The sequence below is a fragment of the Diabrotica virgifera genome, chromosome 2 (genome assembly GCF_917563875.1).
Source record: "Diabrotica virgifera virgifera chromosome 2, PGI_DIABVI_V3a".
Classification (NCBI taxonomy): domain Eukaryota; kingdom Metazoa; phylum Arthropoda; class Insecta; order Coleoptera; family Chrysomelidae; genus Diabrotica; species Diabrotica virgifera.
In genome coordinates this window covers 282170873-282191695 of record NC_065444.1, presented here as the reverse complement: position 1 = coordinate 282191695, position 20823 = coordinate 282170873, and the positions used below count along the sequence as shown (strand labels likewise).

Here is a 20823-nt window from a genome sequence, read left to right as displayed (position 1 = left end):
GGCACCTGAAGAAGAAGAAGAACCAATATCACTTGGAGCAACTCAAATATTGCATCTCTTCATGAAACTATAACTTCGGATCTACTGACGATAAAGACTTGGTCTGACTCTAATTTACTCTCTTTTAATGTAGATAAAACAGTAGCATTATCCTATAAAGGAGCTCTTCAATATTTGCCTCTTAATAACAGCCAGATCAGTACCGTTGATTCTGTAAAATTTCTTGGTATTTTTTTAGACAGCAACCTCAAATGGTCCCTTCATATCGATTCGTTAAGTAAGAAACTCGCCTCAGCTTGCTATGCAATAAGATCTGTCTCAAGGGAACTCAATTTAGCATCTTCTAAGATAACATATTTTTCGTTGTTCGAGTCTCATCTTCGATATGGTCTTCCTGTTTGGGGTTCTAGTACGGCTGCTCAATTTGATGTTATTTTTAAATTGCAAAAAAGAGCAATAAGATATCTGTTTGGCCTCAGAAGATCTACACATTGCAGAAGTTACTTCAGAAATCACGGAATTTTAACACTTCCATCTTTATATATTTTAGAAACGGTTTGTTTAATTCGTAAACACCTTCATGCCTTTCCAGCAAGGCCCAATCATCTTTACTCCACCAGAAATTCAATCTTTGATATTTATTTACCGATCCCATCCACTGAGTTAGTAAAGAAATGTATATTATATTCCGCAAAAAAACTTTACAACCATCTCCCGTTACAACTTAAATCTGCAACATCTTTCTAAAAGTTCCGTAAAATGACAAAAGCCTATCTATCTAAAAGACCATATTATTCAATAGAAGAATTTCTTAATGAATAACTAAGAAAATTGGGTTTCATACGCAGTAGCTTAAACTGTCAATTCCTAATGTTGTATTTTATTTGTTGTAAGTATGTTCAATTTGCAAATTATATAAATTTTGCAATTAATTGTTTTTGTCTTTGGTTTTATATCTTATTTACTTAGACCAGTAAGGACCTGTGAAAAAACGTCTATTTTTGAATGTGAGAGGTGGCATTCGGATTTTTGCAGATAAAGTTAGGCGACACCTTCAGTAATAATAATTAACTTACGCTCCTTCTCAAATATGCCCGGAACATTAATAAAAAAATTAATATATTTAAAAATTTCGAAAAACGTTGATTTTTTTCTGCTTTCTTTGCTTATAACTTTAAAACGATTCGTTTTGGAACAAAGTAGTACAAAAATAAAATAAAGATAATTGAATTTTGTATGATATACGACTGGTCAAAAATGTCTTAACGTATTACCTTTTCTGCAATATAGCAATAAATACAAAATAAGGGGGCAAAATACGCCTGTTATTATTCATTGTTTTTAACTACTTTGGTGGCACTTAGAACCTTAGTAATTTGCTTAGGAAATTCTTTGTAACATACTTAAACCGTGTCCCAAATTTCATTAAAATCGACTTAATAGATTTTGCATAATAAATTTGCTATCTAAATGTTTTTAAAAAAGTTCAAATTTTTTAAAATCTTTCTGAACAAAAAGTAGACCATTTAGAAGTTGGCTAATTTTTTTACATATATAGAGGTGCTCTACCTATTTAATACACTTTACAGAATTAAAATCGGATTATTTAGGGGGCCTCAGCAATGTTTTAAACTTATAAACAATTTTTTGGCTTATAAACAAATAGCTTTGTTTAATAATAAAAAAATTAATTTTTAGCAATGCAAATAATTAAAACTTTAAACTTTTAAATGCTGTCAGCAGAATTGCTATTTTATTTTTTAATCAAAAGTTATTCGCGTTCAAAAGTTGCAATTTTTCCATTTTTTGAAAGTTCCACTGCGTTTATCTCGAAAACTATGCATCCTACGAAAAAACTTGTAAGAAAATTTTTTGCTTAGAATTACCCAAGAAATATAAAAAAAATGTTTTATTTTGCGAAAAATCGATGTTATGTAATTCCTCAAGTTCTTTGTTTATAACAATCTTATCGACATCCGGATCAACTGTTATCCAATAAAATCGTGTTCTACGGATCAAGAAATACATAAAAATCTTGGGTAAGTCCATCTAAATAAAGGAGCCCGTAGCACACCCTCCTGGCCACAGCACTAATTTGTTTATAAGCCAAAAAATTGTTTATAACTTTAAAACATTGCTGAGGCTGCTTAAATAATCCGATTTCAATTCTGTAAAGTGTATTAGATAGGTGGAGTGCTTCGTTATATGTAAGAAAATAGACAAATCTTTGTATGTTCTAGTTTTTGTTGTGCAAGATTTTAAAAAAATTTAATTTTTTAAAAAAAGTTTAGATTGCAAAATTATTATTCAAAATCTAGTAAGTCAATTTTAATAAAATTTGGTGTACGGTTTTAGCACATTACAAAAATTTTCTAAGCGAATTAGGAAGGTTCCAGGTGTAACCTAAGTGATGGAAAATCATTGAATAAGGACAGACTTGTTTTGCCCCCTTATTTTATATTTATTGCTATTCTGCAGCAAGGGTGATAAATTAAGACATTTTTAACCAATCGCATCTGATAGAAAATTTAATTATCTTTGTTTTATTCCTATACGACTTTGTTCCAAAATGAATCGTTTTAAAGTTATAAGCAAAGAAAGTAGAAAAAAAAACGAAATTTTTTGAAATTTTTAAATATTTTATTTTTTTTATTAATGTTCCGGGCATATTTGAGAAGGAGCATAAATCAATTATTATTAACGAATTTATCGCCTAACTTTATCCGCAAAAATCTGAATGCCACCTCTCTCATCCACCTAAAAACAGATCCTTACTGGTCTAACTGTATATTGACGATTTATCTAATTTTAGTAAATTGTAGTTGTTATTTATGTTATTTGTTGTTGATATTATTTTTCTTTTGACTGTATGTAAGCTTTGTCCATAAAATTGTAAAAATTTTCAGTGATAATAAAGCATATTTCTATTCTATTCTATTCTATAAAACATTCCTGAGGTCGTTCAAATAGTCCAATGTCAGTTCTGTAAAGTATATACTTATGTTATAATAGATAGGTACTTACTAATAGATAGGATACTTACATATGTTATAATAGATAGGTACAGTGCCTTTTATACGAAATTCATAGTTAATTTGATGTATCATCTAGATTTAGCCATACGTCTCACACTCACACCCCCACTCCTCATATAATAATACATATGGTTATTATTTTAGCAATAATCTAATAGGGAACTTGCATAAATTTTTAAATTCGAAAAAAATGTTATAAATCACAACACAACATAATTTAAAAAATGTATCAAAGATAAAAAAGTTATGTTTGTCTTTCGTTTGGCCCCTAAAGACGATTAAAAATTCAAATTAAAACAGGTGGTCCAAAACGCGTCGTGACGTCACTTGGTTTTACATTTACATTTTTCCAATAAAGTAAACAGAATTTTAAATTAGACGTTATAAACGTCAGTAGAAAATACATTTATGTGACGTTACAAGTGTTTTTGATCGTTTGAACTATTCATAGAAAAATTCGTACTTTTACAAAATGGTTTTATTTTCAATAGTAAACCTTCGTTCCTTTCCTTCAAAAACAGTATAAAACTACAATTTTAACAAACTGGTATATATTATTACAATGACATACGATAAATGTCATTAGAATATAAATATTTTTGACTTATTCCACGACGATGAGCTTGCCAAATACCCAAGTAGGTGGAGGCCAATAAACTAAAGAAGGAGAAGAAGAATATACCTAAATATAAGGTTGTGTCTAGGTATACGTTACCGTGTACGCAAATAAAAAAGTTAGAGTGTCAGTGATTTCTTATTTTTTATTTGTTTAGTGTTTGTTTTTAAATTAACTACGGAGTGTGGACAATTATTTAGTTCTTTTAATGAGTTTAAGAACATTTTAAAACAGTACGAAAAAGATAAGAGACTATAAATTAATATATATTTTTTTAGTTATAAATGAAATAGTATGTATTACCGTAAAAGATTAAAATAAAAAGAAGACCTAAAGCTTTCACAATAATAATTAACTTGTTCTGAAGCTATTATCCTTGTGGCATTTTTGTAATCAACTATTCTAAATGGGAACTAAGCCACAATTTAACCAAAAAATGATTTTATTAACGTTTCGACGTCTAAATCGGACGTCGTTGTCAAAATACAAAATATTAAATTAAACAAAAATGGTGTTGCTTAGTAAAAAATTTTTCTAATAATTTATTTAATCTGACTAATTTTTGTATTTTGACAATGACATCCGATTTGGACGTCGAAACGTTAATAAAATCATTTTTTTAGTTAAATTGTGGCTTATTTCCCATTTAGAATAGTTGATTATAATAATTAACTTACGTATAAAAATTATTATAACAATATTTTTTACGTGTTATGTCAACTAAATACATATATTTATTTTGCTAACCTAAATATATACTTTAAATACATTGATTTATTACAATTAAGTTTGAAACATCTGAATAGTTCTGCTTCCTTTCCTTTAACACATATTTTTCTATCAAACACACGCTAAACATATCAAAATAGCATGTACCAAAATATACAGTCACTGCGCACGCTAAATAATAACGTCACTGGCTTGATGAAGTTTAATTCGCGTGTACCTACCTAACTTTTTTATTTGCGTACACGTTAGCGTGTACCTAGACACAGCGAAATATAACCATAATAATAACTAATGTAAAACTATGTGACGTCACGGGTCGTTTGAACTATTTTATACCGCTGAAGACTTTAAATACGTATTTCTAAGTTATTACGAGTTTTTGAAGCGTGAAATTTTGGAAATCTCATTTTTAAACAAAACTGAACATTATTATGTAATAAAAAAAATTGTGCAAGTTCCCTATTAACAGTTTAATTGTTTGTTGCTAAACTATTCGTTGAATTTCCACCAGCTTCTGGAAATACAATTTATACCATCATCATCAATGGTGTTACAACTCTTTGTGAGTCTTTGCCGCGTTTACTATCGCCTTCCATATTTGTCGGTCCTGTACCTACCACTAATTCCCATTTTCTCCAAATCTTCGATGACTGCAACGTTCCACATATGGCCTTTCCCTGAACACATTGTTTATAAAGTGATTGTCGTTACTGCGTATCACATGCCCTGCCCATCTGACTAGATTTTCCTTTCTAATAGACTTTAACTCGTTATTGTACTTGCGCCTCCATTCGTTTGTCACGCTGTTTCTGCAATGGCCAAATATCATTTGAAGGATTTTATGTTCCCACACCAGCAATTTATTTACTTCTCTTTTTGGTAACGTCCATGTTTCGCTTCCATACGCGACTGCTGGTTGTAAAGCCGCAAAGCTATAATTTATACCAAAAAAGCTTTGATGTCTCCAAGTTATTTAATTATTAAAAAATAATTATTTACCTAAAATTTTAGTTGAAAATTAAATATTTTGTTGGGAAAACTCGCATTTTTCGAGGCAAATTTCGTCAAAGCAAATCGATAAAAGCACGTCTCTGTGCAGAATTTAATTATGGTAATATTTTATATGGACGTTTTTGGTGTAAAGTTAAAATCTTCGGAGTTATAGAGCATAATTGAAAAAAACACGATTTGGGGCGCCATTTTGTTTATAAAAAAATAGCACACTATCTGCGGACTTTGCATACCTATATTATTAATATATAATATACAATTATAAAGTCGGACTCCAGCAATTAAATTGCTGGTAAATATCTTTTCCAAAAATGGCCTATTCTTCAATAATCTGTCCAGACTAATACCCTGAAATTTTTCTGATACCGAAAGATTATTCATGGATCCAAATTGTTTAGTTATTTTTGTTACTTCTGGACCCTCACTAATTTTGTTCAATTATTTTTAGGCAAGCAATTAAAATGGATAGCGGTGCATCGCGGTTGATGTTCGCAGTAGAAAATGGTGACTATGCTGAAGTTACCAGATTGCTAGACAAAGGTGTGGACGTAAATTATATAGATCCGTTAGGAAATTCACCGTTACACACAGCTGTAGATATAAAAAATTTTGAAATAGCCGAACTCTTGCTTAAAAGAAATGCCAACGTTAACACAAATGTAAATCGATTTGGTCAATCTATACCTTCGCCTCTATACTGGGCAGCCCGGCGTGGTCATCTTGGTGTGTTAAAATTATTAATCGCGTATGGTGCATCTTTAGAAACTAAATGTTCAAACGGATTACTACCAATACACGTAGCAGCAGAAAAAGGCCATTTTAAAATAGTCAAATATTTTGTAGAAAACAAATTGTACCATGTTGATATTTGTACCAGGACTCTTCGGACGCCTTTAAGTTTTGCTGTCGTTGGGGGTCACTCAGCAATTATTAAATATTTAATTAAATGTAATGCCGATGTTACCAAAGCGGATATGTCTAACAGACGTTCACCGTTTCGTTATGGATGTAACGAAAATCGTGAAGATCTTATTGAGACGTTGATCAGAAAAGGTTTTAAACTCGATGGTTTCTACTATGGAGAAACACCTCTACATTTATTCGTTAGGAGTGGATTACTTAGCGAAGCAAGGCGCCTTATAGAAAGTGGGGTAATGTCTTATCTTGAAGCAGATGTTAGCGGCAACACCCCAATACACGTAGCGGTTCAGTATAATCAAAAAGAAATGCTGGAATATTTCTTCAAAATGGGCATAAGTGCTGATTTTCAAACAGGAGAGGGCTACTCTTTGTTGCATGCCGCTGCTACATTTGCTCAATCACAAATGGTTACGTTTTTACTTGAAAACGGAGCAAGTATCGATGGTAAAATTATTTTTAAAGGTACTACTGCCTTACATTTAGCTTCATACCATAATCACTGTGGTGTTATACAAGTTTTATTAAATAAAGGAGCTGATGTAATGGCAGTAGATTGCAGAGGCCTAAGACCACTGGACTATGTGTATCAAAAGTTTATTGACGATGCAGCATTAGTCACAATACATGATACAGAATATAGTACCGAACTATTAGTAAAACACATGTTATTATTTTGCAAGGATGTAGAAGTGCCAACACCTATTTATTTTCCAAGTAAAACAAGCATAAACGAATTTAAGCAGAAGTGCCAAGAAGAACTCGAACGAATGAAAACCTGTTTGATAGAAAATACCACAGTGTCTTTATATACCTTTTTACAAGCCTTGCGTAATAAAAATAAATTATTAAATTTTTTACGCAACCACGAATTAAAAGAAGAACTGAGAAATATTAAAAAGTATATTGACAAATATCCGATTTACTCCAGCCTTTTGCCAATGATTTTACACGGAGTACATAACGGTAAGGAAAGACTACTGTTACTGGAAAAAGCTAGTGCTGCAATGGATATCATCGTTCCAAACCTTATATTGGAGTGTAAAATAAACATCTTACAAATGCTAAACAATAAGGATCTTTCTAGTCTCATCGAATCAGTAAATATCTAATTTTATTAGTAATGTCTTATTTTTGCTCTATTTTGAGTGCCTTTCTTTCAAACGCGTTGCTCATAGGTAGCACTTTATGTACTTATTTCATTTCTTTATTACTGTAATAGGTTTCTTATGAGTAAAAATGAACGTATTATATTCGTATTTTTCAACAAAATATTTTTATACCATTTAGCTTATGTAACAGTGCTGGATATTTATTTTAAACTAGCTGACCCGGCAGACTTCGTACTGCCTCAATAGATAAAAACAAACTTTTGTAAACATTAAACTTAAAATAAACAAAAGGAATTCGTAATTAATAAACAAAAAATGCTCGATGTGAATGAGTTTTTATTATTATTTTTAATGAATTACACAGTTTAGTTAGAAGTAACAAAATAAAGTTTGCAGTGCAACAGTTGCAATCTAAAATTTGTTTATCTTATAATGAATATAACAGCTTTAATTTATTTACATTCAAAACAACCCTGTATTTATAATTGGGTTCGGGGTTGTCCAACAATATAGGTGTTAATTAATCAAAATAAAATAAAATTAAAATTAAATATTAAATAAAATGAAACAAAATTTCATAAAATTGAATAAAAGTTAATAAAAATAAATAAAACTGAATAAACAAATAAAAATAATGAATAAATTTAAAAAAATCATAAACAGAATCTAATAAAAATAATTAAAATTTAATAAAATGAAATAAAATAAAATAAACGAAAATAAATAAAATACTTAAATTAAATAAAATTAAATAGAATGAAACAAAATTAATTAAAATTAAATAAAATTTTATAATTTGCTGCTTGTTCTTTTCGTGTGCTCAGAACCTTTCTCCTGCTTACCGTTCGTCAGAAAAGTTCGGTAGAGATATTTTTTGAAAGTTTCGAAAAATTAAGAAATTCATATTTTGCCCAATTTAAGTCCAAAAGTTAAACAGTTGGACTTTTCTTCGATGAAATTTGTTGCTCGTTCTTCTTCTGTCCTCAGAATATTTCTACGGCTTAAGATATTGTATTTTGGACACCGATTCAGCTAGAGAAAAAATTTTAGTACGGTTCTGTTCTGAATTCAGCAAGGAGTACACCTACTTAATTTCGTATTTTTCACGTCATTATTCTGAGAGTTATGACGTCATACGTAACCCCCTTATGACGTAGAGGTATGAAATATAGATACAAACCTACTCCCAGTCAGACCAAACATAACTGAAAAACTTCATAAAAATCGGTAAAGTCGTTTCGGAGGAGTATGGCCACAAACACTGTAAAAAGAGCATTTTATACATATAGCTGTAAAAATTTTGGTGGCTACTAAAATGACAATATAAAACCGTATAAACCTTCCCTGAACTTCCACAAAAAATTCAACATCAAAATTAGCCAAATCGGTCCAGCCATTCTCGAGTTTTAGCGAGACTAACGCACAGCAATTGATTTTTATATATAAGAAGATGCAAAACTTTAGATGGCTATTAAAAAATAACGGTCGAAGATAGAAAAGTGAAAATTTAGGGTTGTATTTACCTTTGCCTTCCACATCACACAAAATTAAGAAAAAACAGTTTGACCAAAAAACTAAAAAAATATATTAGGGGGGCAGCCCCCGTTAAAACGTACGAATATGAAAAATACACAACAACCTATTCTCGGTCCTGTCGAATATACGTGGAAAATTTCATAAAAATCTATTCAGTCGTTCTCGAGTTATGTATTGGTAACTGTCACGACTTTCTTTTGTTTATACATATAGATGTAAAATATTTAAATGGCCATTAAAAAATAACAGTTAGTGATAGAAAAGTGAAAATTTAGGGTTTTATGTATCTTCACGTTCCACATAATATAAAATTAAAAAAAGAGATTGTCCGAAAAAATAGAAATAAATATCAGGGGGGCAACCCCCCTTAAGACGCACGGGTATGAAATATAGATAATAACCTACTCCCGGTCCGGTCGAGTATACTTGCAAAAATTCATAAAAATCGGTAAAGTTGTTTCGGAGGAGTATGGCAACAAACACTGTAAAAAGAGCATTTTATACATATAGCTGTAAAAATTTTGGTGGCTACTAAAATGACAATATAAAACCGTATAAACCTTCCCTGAACTTCCACAAAAAATTCAACATCAAAATTAGCCAAATCGGTCCAGCCATTCTCGAGTTTTAGCGAGGCTAACGCACAGCAATTGATTTTTATATATAAGATAGAAAAAAACTGTATGTCTCGTACACACTTCTATATATACCCCATACTCTGGGCTAATTAGCAAAATTCATGGAAAAGTTATTTACCAGCAATTTTATTGCTGGAAGCGAATTATAAGATCCTCCATATTATTAATATAGGTATGCAAAGTCCGCAGATAGTGTGCTACTTTTTTTATAAACAAAATGGCGCCGACAAATCGTATTTTTTTCAGTTATTGCTCTATAACTCCGAAGATTTTAACTTTACAACAAAAACACCCAAATAAAAATTCACCGCAATTAAATTCTGCATAGAGATATGTTTTTCACGATTTGCTTCGACGAAAATTTTCCTCGGAAAATGCGGGTTTTCCTAACAAAAACTCTAATTTTCAAATAAAGTTTTAGGTAAGTAATTATTATTCAATAATTAAATAACTTAGTGACATCAAAGCTTTCTTGGTATAGATTGTAATTCCAGAAGCCGGTGAAAATTAAACGAATATTTTAGCAGCAATTCAATTGTTAATTAACAATTTATGATCGCAATAAAAACCAAAATAATCATGATACATTGATCAAACTTATAAAGATTATAAAGATGAGATGCTTATTTAATATTTTATCGACAAAATATAATTTTTTCTTTTTCATGCATAATCTTTAAATTTTGAAAAAAAAATAGTTATAATACGCTGGTCTAATTAGTAAAGTACAAAGAAAGGCTATTTACCAGCAATTTTATTGCTGGAATCGAATTATAAGATCCTATATATTATTAATATAGGTATGCAAAGTCTACAGATAGTGTGCTACTTTTTTTATAAACAAAATGGCGCCGAAAAATCGTATTTTTTTCAATTATTGCTCTATAACTCCGAAGATTTTAAGTTTACACCAAAAACACTCAAATAAAAATTCACCCCAATTTAATTCTACATAGAGGCAAGTTTTTCCCGATTTGCTCCGACGAAAATTTTCCTCGAAAAATGTGGGTTTTCCCAACAAAATCTCGAATTTTCAAATAATTTTTTTGGGCCAGTAATTATTTATTAATAATTATATAACTTAGTGAAATAAAAGTTTTCTTGGTATAGATTATAAATTCAGAAGCCGGTGAAAATGAAACGAATATTTTAGCAACAATTCAATTGTTAATTAAGAAATTACAGTCGCAATAACAACCAAAATAATCATGAGACATTGATCAAACTTAGAAAGATTATAAAGGTGTGATGCCTATTTAATATTTTGTCGACAAAATATAAATTTTTCATTTTTTTGCATAATCTTTAAATGTTTAAAAAAAATTGTTATAAACAAATTAAAATTTCTCAGAAAGTGTTTATTATATCCTAATTTTAAAAAAATACTTAAAATGCGTATTTCATAGGTCTTGAAAATGAATGCTTAAAAAATTTTTTCCAACCATTTGCAAAAAATTTATGAAACAGCAAAGTAAATATGGTACAATCTAATTACTCACAAAGAATGTCAAAAATTAGTGCAATGGTTATATTTTAATCAAAGATTAAAAATACTTTTTTTTGTAATTTTTAGCGCAAAAGTAGGCCTGATACAGAGTCGGAGCTAAAATGTTCACTCGAAGCGACTGACACGGAGCATTATTTATTAAAAGTGTACGTCGCGGCCGCCGGTCGTCGCTCCGAGTGAACATTTTAGCTACAGTACTGTATTATTCTACTCTACTTTCGCGCGTGTAAATTACAAAAACATATATTTATAATATTTAATTAAAATATAACCATTAAACTTATAATCGATATTTTTTTGTAAATAATTAGCTTGTACTTTAAACTCACTTCTACACTTTGAAAGAATTAAAAAAAGTTATAAACACCGTAGTAATCGTATGTTTACTTTGCTGTTTCATAACTTTTTTGCAAATGGTTGCAAAAAGTTTTAAAGCATTCATTTTCAAGATATTTGAAATGTGCATTTTAGCTATTTTTTAAAATTATAATATAATAAAAACTTTCTGAGAAACGTTAATTTGTTTATAAATATTTTTTTTAAAACATTTAAAGATTATGCAAAAAAATTAAAAATTAATATTTTGTCGAGAAAATGTTAAATAGGCATCTCATCTTTATAAGATTTCAAAGTTTGATCAGTGTATCATAATTATTTTGGTTATTATTGCGACCGTAAATTATTAATTAACAATTGAATTGTTGCTAAAATATTCATTCAATTTTCACCAGCTTCTGAAAATATAATCTAAAAAAAGAAGGCTTTTAAGTCACCAAATTATTTAATTATTGGTAGATAATTACTTTTATAAAACTTTATTTGAAAATTAAAAATTTTGTTGGGAAAACCCGCATTTTCCAAAGAAAATTTTTGTCGGAGCAGATCGGTAAAAACACGTCTCTATGCAGAATTTAATCACGGTGAATTTTTATTTGAGTATTTTTGTCGTAAAGTTAAAATTTTCGGAGTTATAGAGCAATAATTGAAAAAAACACGATTTTCGTGCGCCATTTTGTTTATAAAAAAAGTAGCACACTATCTGAGGACTTTGCATACCTATATTATTAATATATGAGATCTTATAATTCGATTCCAGCAATAAAATTGCTGGTAAATAACTTTTCTCAAAAATGGCCTATTCTCCGATAATCAGCCCAGACTACCAGGCTGTGAGTGAAAAATAGGTCGATTTCAGGATATAATTCAGGAATTTTTGAAACCTATCAGGTGTTGTAAAGGACGATGCCAGGAATAACTTCTACTAAAATGTAACCAAAAATATTGTGCGTTTTTTTTTCTATTGCGATTTTCATTTGTTAAATTTGCAATTTTTAATGATTTTTAATTTTGCAGTTTAGGATATTGATTTTAGAGAAAAACTTTTTAATAGAAAGTTGTAGTAAATTAAAAAACCTACAATTTGAGGTATGGTAAGTTTAATTTCGTTAATTGGTTATTGCAAAACAGCCTGCGAAAGGTCCAAAATGGCCGTTTTTTACAATTGCTTTATTTATTGTACGAATAATTTTTTTTTTATTTTTTAAAGCTTTAAAATGAAGATCTTTCAATTCCAAACATAAAAAAAAATTATAAAGCCAGATTAACGAATTTATTGTTTAGATATTATAAATTGTTTATCCCAAGAGGTCAAATGTCGAAGGCTTGAAAAAAAATCGTAGAGTTGGTGAAACATTTAATCCCCTTCTAAAGAGTTATACTTTTATATTCTGATGTAAATAAATGCGTAAAACATGTTTAAACCTCTAATTTTAGGGTTTGAATATAAGGGGGCAAATTTCGTTAAAAACATTTAGAGCTGAAGCGGCCCTGTACATCCTATGAGTTTTTAACTTCCAGATTATTGTTGCTGAAGATAAAACAAAGATTTATAAAAAAATAAAAAAATTCTACGACCAACTGAAGCCGAGATAATTTTTGGGTTTGAAAATAAGGGGGAAAATTTCGTTAAAAACATTTAGAGCTGAAGCGGCCCTGTACATCCTATGAGTTTCTAACCTACAGATTATTGTTTCTGAAGACAAAACGAAGATTTATAAAAAAATAAAAATTTTCTACAACCAACTGAAGCCGAGATAATTGTTTTTTTTTTCTTGAGTCGTAGTGCCTTTATTTATAACAATTAAGACATTATTTTACAGTCATTGACTAAAAAAAGACTTATATCATCTTAAAATAAAAATTATTAAAAAATATAATTACATTTAATTATTAAAAATTATTTTTAAAATCGGTGCTTTTGCGAGCGGCCGAATTTTGAAAATCGCCCGGCTCGCTTCAAATCCGCGCGGTCGGAAAATTTTTACGTAAGTTGTATTAAATTTTGACAGAAAACAATTTAATAATATTACCATTATAATATACAGTCTATTTACCACTGTATTTGTTTTTCTTGATAAACTTTTATATGTGAAATTTAATTTCTGAAGAAATAATATTACAAAAATGATACATATATATGAAATATATAACTCTATTTTTAATTTTTTCATTGTTATATAAATATAATAATAATAATGTTACTTCTTACTATAATATACAATGTAAAACTTTTTCTTGTAGTGACTATTCTTTTTGGATTTCACATATAAAAGTTTATCAGGTAAAACAAATACAGTGGTAAATAGACTGTCTATTATAATGGTAATATTATTAAATTGCTTTCTGTCAAAATTTAATACAACCTACGTAAAAATTTTCCTAGCGCGCGGATTTGAAGCGAGCCGGGCGATTTGCAAAATTCGGCCGCTTGCAAAAGCACCGATTTCAAAAATAATTTTGACTGTAAAACAATGACTGTAAAATAATTTCTTAATTGTTATAAATAAAGGCACTACGATTTAAGAAAAAAAAATTATCTCGGATTCAGTTAGTTGTAGAAAATTTTTATTTTTTTATAAATCTTCGTTTCGTCTTCAGCAACAATAACCTGTAAGTTAGAAACTCATAGGATGTACAGGGCCGCTTCAGCTCTAAATGTTTATAACGAAATTTGACCCCTTATTTTCAAATCCAAAAATTATCTCGGCTTCAGTTGGTCGTAGAAATTTTTTATTTTTTTTTATAAATCTTCGTTTCATCCTCAGCAACAATAATCTGTAGGTTAAAAACTCATAGGATGTACAGGGCCGCTTCAGATCTAAATGTTTTAACGAAATTTGCCCCCTTATTTTCAAACCCAAAACTTAGAGGTTTAAAAAGGTTTTACGCATTTATTTGCATCAGAATATGAAAATATAACTCTTTAGAAGGAGATTGGATGTTTCACCAACTCTCTACGATTTTTTTTCAAAAAGTTATAGCCATCGACATTTGACCTCTTGGGATAAACACTTTATAATATCTAAGCAACAAATTCGTTAATCTGGCTTTACAATTTTTTTTTATGTTTGGAATTGAAAGATCTTGATTTTAAAGCTTTAAAAAATAATAAAAAAATATTTGTACAATAAATAATGCAATTGTAAAAAATGGCCATTTTGGACCTTTCCCAGGCTGTTTTGCAATAACCAATTAACGAAATTAAACTTACCATAGCTCAAATTGTAGGTTTTTTAATTTACTACAACTTTCTATTAAAAAGTTATTCTCTAAAATCAATATCCTAAGCTGCAAAATTAAAAAACATTAAAAATTGCAAATTTAACAAATGAAAATCGCAATAGAAAAAAAAAAGCGCACAATATTTTTGGTTACATTTTAGTAGAAGTTATTCCTGGCATCGTCCTTTACAACACCTGATAGGTTTCAAAAATTCCTGAATTATATCACGTTTTTTCACCCACAGCCTGGGGTAATAAGTCAAAACGGTAACAGGTGTATGTTCTCAAAAACTGAGAGTGTAAAAAATATTTAGAGCGCTTTTCAACGATTGTCACTTCTTTCGAGCTTCCGTCATCTGTTTTATAATCTATAAATTTTATAATCTATTTTATATAATTCCGTATATTAGATAATATTAATATACCTACACGGGTTATAGGACCTATGACAGAAGCTCGGAACAAATGACAATCGTTGAAAAGCCCTATTAAAATCAGCTAAGTACTTTCGCCATGATAATCTGCCATTTCCACTTTTTCGAAATAAACACGCACATCTAATTCTTTCGATTCTACATTTGAAGTTAAATATGCCTTGAAATTTTCCCCAGATACCGAAAGATTGTTCATGCATCTAAATTGTCTAGATGTTTTTGTTACTTCTGGACCCTCACTAATTTTTTTCAATTATTTTTAGGCAAGCAATTAAAAATGGATATCGATGGATCGCGGTTGATATTAGCAGTAGAAAATCGTGACTATGCCGAAGTTACCAGATTGCTAGACAAAAGTGTGGACGTAAATTATATAGATCCGTTAGGAAATTCACCGTTACACACAGCTATCTATAAAAGAGATTTAGAAATAGTCGAACTCTTGCTTAAAAGAAATGCGAACGTTAATGCAAATGTAAATCGATTTGGTCAATCTATACCTTCGCCTCTATACAGGGCAGCCTGGCGTGGTCATCTTGGTGTCTTAAAATTATTAATCGCGTATGGTGCATCTTTAGAAACTAAATGTTCCAACGGATTACTACCAATACACGTAGCAGCACAAGAAGGCCATTTTAAAATAGTCAAATATTTTGTAGAAAACAAATTGTACCATATTGATATTTGTACCAGGACTCTTCGAACGCCTTTAAGTTTGGCTATGGTTAGGGGTCACACAGAAATTGTTGAATATTTAATTAAATGTAATGCCGATATTACGAAAGCAGATATGTCTAACAGTGGAGCAGCTTTACACTATGCATGTGAGGTAAATCGTGAAGATATTATCGAGGCGTTGATCAAAAAAGGTTTTAAACTCGATGGTTTCTATGATGGAGAAACACCTCTACATATATGCGTTAGGAATGGATTCCTTAGCGCAGCAAGACGCCTTATAGAAAGCGGGGCAATGTCTTATCTTGACATAGATTTTCAAGACGAAACCCTAATACACGAAGTGGTTCATGTTAATCAAAAAGAAATGCTGGAATATTTCTTCAAAATAGGCATTAGTGCTGATTTTCAAACAGTAGAGGGCTACTCTTTGTTGCATGCCGCTGCTGAATATGACCAACCACAAATGGTTTCGTTTTTACTTGAAAACGGAGCAAGTATCGATGGTAAAATTATTTTTGAAGGTACTACTGCCTTACATTTAGCTTCAAAACATATTAACTGTGATGCTATACAAGTCTTATTAAATAAAGGAGCTGATGTAATGGCAGTAGATCGAAGAGGCCGAAGACCATTGGATTGTGTGTATAAAGAGTGGGATGCCGATTTTGAACCCGTGAAACGTATTACCGAGCTTTTAGTAAAACATATGTTATTATTTTACAAAGATATAGAAGTGCCAACACCTATTTATTTTCCAAGTGAAACGCGCATAAACGAATTTAAGCAGAAGTGCCAAGAAGAAATCGAACAAATGAAAACCTGTTTAATAGAAAATACCACAGTGTCTTTATATACCTTTTTACAAGCCTTACGTAATAAAAATAAATTATTAAATTTTTTACGCAACCGCGAATTTCAAGAAGAACTGGAAAATATTAAAAAGTATATTGACAAATATCCGAGTTACTCCAGCCTTTTGCCAATGATCTTAGATGGAGTACATAACGCTAAGGAAAGACTACTGTTACTGGAAAAAGCTAGTGCTGCAATGTATATCATCGTTCCAAACCTTATATTGGAGTGTAAAATAAACATCTTACAAATGCTAAACAATAAGGATCTTTCTAGTCTCATCGAATCAGTAACTGTCTAATTTTATTAGCCATATCTTATTTTTTATATATGTTTCAATATTTTTATATATTTCAAAAAGGAAATTATTTTATTACATATTTTGATTATTTTACCCGCTAAAATACACCCGCTCAGAAATTTATAGGTACTTAACACTGTAATTACTTTGATAATGTAAAAAAAAACAAAAATAAACTTATGTAAATAAAGGATATGTTCAAAATTCTAGCCACAAATGTTTTAGCGACAACCTAAACTTAAGCAGACGTTTTTTCTAAAGTCACTCAATATCTCTAGTGTGGCCGACGTACTTTTAATTGTTATTCGTCTTCTTCTTTAAGTGCCGTCTACCAATCGGAGGTTGAATATCATCATCATCACTATCTTTACTCTATTTACCGCTGCTCTGAAGAATTCTATACAATTACATTTAAACCAGTCTTTAAATTCTTCAACCATGACACTCTCCTTCTTCCTATACTCCTTCCGCCTCTTACTGTTTTCTGTATTATCAGTCTTAAAATTTCATCTAAGGTCTTGGTTGCAGAAAATTGTTTTCATTTTTACAAACGCATTTCTTGCTACTTATATCCTGGCTGTTATTTCTATTGTTTGATCATTATTGTCTGAAATCCAGGTTCCTAGGTATTTGTATTTATCAACCTTTTCTATCGGTACATTTCCCAAACGTATGCTTGTTTGTATGTGTGTTTTCTTAATTAGCATCATGTATTTGGTCTTTTTTGTATCCATTTTCAGTCCATATTCCTCACAGAAAGTGTTTTGTTTAATAGTAATATTATTTAAAAAAGAAGTAGTAATTTGAGCTGTTCAGTAGAGCTTGCCATAATCATGGTGTCATCGGCATATCTTATGTTGATAAATAGATCTTCCGTTAATTATTATTCCTTCACTTTGAGATAGTATGCTTCTTCAATAATGGCTTCACTATATACATTCACTTATACATATTCACTTATACATAAAACATTCACTAGGTATAGTTCATCTGATATAACTTTTCCCATGCGTCACGATTCATTTTCAAACAAATTAAGTCAAAACATAAAGTGAAACAAACGTCGATGTGTATATACATTTTGTATACTGTATACTACAGTGGTGCTCAGACTTACACTGCATAGGATCTACCACATAAACAGCACGCGTCCAGCGATCGACTGCTAGTAAAAAAATTGACAATAAAAAACTTTATCTCACATTTCTATTTGATAAAACGTTGTAACTACAGAGAGTTGTAATTAAAGATGTTTTTCATATTAATTTTACTTGGATGTAAATGCACTTCATGAAGTGCATGGCACTTCATATCATCCACAAGTGAGCGCAGTCTCCACCTTTTCCATGTGTATTTTTTCCGTAAATCGCGATCGACTTCAAAAACTTTAGCGATCGACTGGTCGATCGCGATCGACTGTTTGAGGACCGCTGGTATACTATATACTACACACATCGGCGTACGTTCCACTTTATGTTTTGACTTAATTTGTTTGAAAATGAATCGTGACGCATGGGAATAGTTATAGCGGACGAACAATATATGTAGACTGTTAGAAGAGTGTTCAGGATTTCATGGGTAGATAGAGTTACGAATATAGAAGTGTTAAGGAGAATTAGCTCAGAGGGGGAAATTGAAAACAGAATAAAAGAAAGGATGTTGCAATATCTCATACATTATGATGAGAGGCGAAAGATATAGCATCTTGAAACTTATATTTCAAGGAAAAATAGAGGGTAGTAGAAGCGTAGGAAGGAGATACGGTTCCTGGTTGAAGAACCTGAGAGGATGGTTTCGTTGCAGCTCAAGGCAACAGTTAAGAGCAGCTGCCTCGAAGGTCAAAATACCCATGATGATTGCCAACCTTCGTCGCGGAGATGGCACATAGAGGATATATAGATTAAATAGTAATGGAGACATAATTAATACATCCCTGCCAATTACCTTTCCTGATTTCAATTTCTGGACTGGGTTAGTTTTCTATTACAATTTGTGTTTTTTGATTCCAGTAAAGGTTTGTTATTATTCGTAAGCCCCTTTTGTATATGTTTTTTGTCTTTAGAATTTAGACTAATTTTAAATGTCTTTGTCAGATGCTTTTTCAAAATCAACTTAACAAACATGCACATCCACATTCCTATCCATGTTAGTCCTGGATCCCGTGTACTAAAAAAAAGTTGATTATTAGCAAGCTGAAAATTTGTTAATAGCTTAACGGTGTCTAGTCGAACAAACTTTGATGAATGGGAACACTGGAACAGGGGAAGTTTTAACTGTGGAACAGGTTAAAAATTTGGAATGTCAGCCTATGAAAACGTTCCATGTAAAAGAAAGAGTAACAAATCAATTGGATGTTCTGTCCGACAAAATACATGGGACGTTTTTGTAATCTGACATTCCAAATTTTTAAACTGTTTCATAATTAAAACTTCCTCTGTTCCAGTGTTCCGGTACATCAAAGTTTGTCCGACTAGATACCGTTAAGCTATTAACAAATTTTCAGCTTGCTATTAATCAACTTTTTTTTCATACGCGGGATATAGGTCTATGCATCTTTGAGCTATCACATTAAAAGCAAATAACGCCTCTCTGGTTCCTAGTCCGTTTCTGAACCCAAACTAGCTATAATCTATTCCTTACTTCTAGTTTTTTTTATACGACCATGCATTATTTTCAAGATTATTCTGTGTTCACTGCAATCTTTAGCGTTTGTATTTTTAGGGATAGGGATAGCACAAAAGATGGAGAGTAACCATTTTGTATGTTTACTGTTTTGTACGCTGTGTTAAACAAGTCTACTATAATGTTATAAGGATTCATCATTTATATGCATTTTAAGCTTTCTGAAATTTGGTCTGGATCTACTGCTTTACCATTTTTGCTCTTTTTTAATGCCTTTTTATTTCCTCTTAATACCTTTAAAACCATATCCATTCTTTAGTTAATTCTTTAATTTTTTATATGTGTTAAAACTATCATGTCTTTTCTGGAATTCTTCTATTTCTGCGCATTGTTGTTCTTTCAAATTGTTATTTCGCCTGCTTAATTTTGTATTTTATCTGATTATTCACATTTTTATACATCTAATTATCTTGGTTTTTCGTACATCTGCCAGTGGTATGGAGTCAGCACTACAAGGTACCTAAAGAATATTATTAAATGGGCAAATGGACAAACGTAACAAAAGAAATGAGAAAAAAGCCACTAGCTTGGTTTATATCATTTTTTCATTTATTTAATAACTTATTTTTTTTATCGGAACACTCAAGTTATGTTTGAGGACAGAAGTTTTTAGGACGATAATATTTAAATATACATAGGTACAAAATTAATTTTGGTATTATTGTACATAATCATTAAAAAATAAATAATTAGTAGTGACTGATTATAATAATTTATTGTATTCATTGAATACTGTATTAGTTATTGAAATGTATACAGTGAGCACGTAAATGTTGGAATAAATTCATATTTTCGTAAATGGGTGATTTTGGAAAAAGTTTCCAAAACAGGTCGATTTTTATTTTTAAATTATGATTTTTTGCCATATACATCATACTAGGGACGTCATCCATCTGGGCGTGATTGCGTAATCGATTATTTTTTTAAATGAGAATAGGGATCATATGATAGCTCATATGAAAGGTTATTCAATTCTCTATTTAATAATATAAACATTAACAATTATTTATACAGGGTGTCCGAATTTTTTCTTAAATACTTAGATTAATTTACACAAAAAGAAGAATATAAAATATGTAATTTATTGAATTCAAAATACATTTTACAGCTGTCAGAAAACAGAAAAAAATGTTTATTTGAAAAATAAATATTGTTTTTCGCTTAAATTCGATGTTACAGCTGCCACCTACCTGCCTCTTATAATAGCAGTTTGA

General features: G+C 30.3%; 1 protein-coding gene across 2 annotated transcripts in view; it reads left to right on the top strand.

The window, feature by feature from the left end:
• LOC126879911 (putative ankyrin repeat protein RF_0381) overlaps positions 1-17136 on the top strand; it is a 29652-nt gene extending 12516 nt beyond the window's left edge. The window contains exons 2-3 of one of the 2 annotated variants that reach the window (XM_050643254.1): positions 5840-6444; positions 15966-17136. In XM_050643254.1, coding sequence (XP_050499211.1) covers positions 5853-6444; positions 15966-16927 — 1554 coding nt within the window. In that variant the 5' untranslated portion in view covers positions 5840-5852 and the 3' untranslated portion in view covers positions 16928-17136. Of the gene's footprint in view, positions 1-5839; positions 7338-15965 lie in introns of both variants that reach the window. The other variant, XM_050643253.1, reaches the window with a different exon arrangement.
• Positions 17137-20823: the final 3687 nt, after the last annotated feature.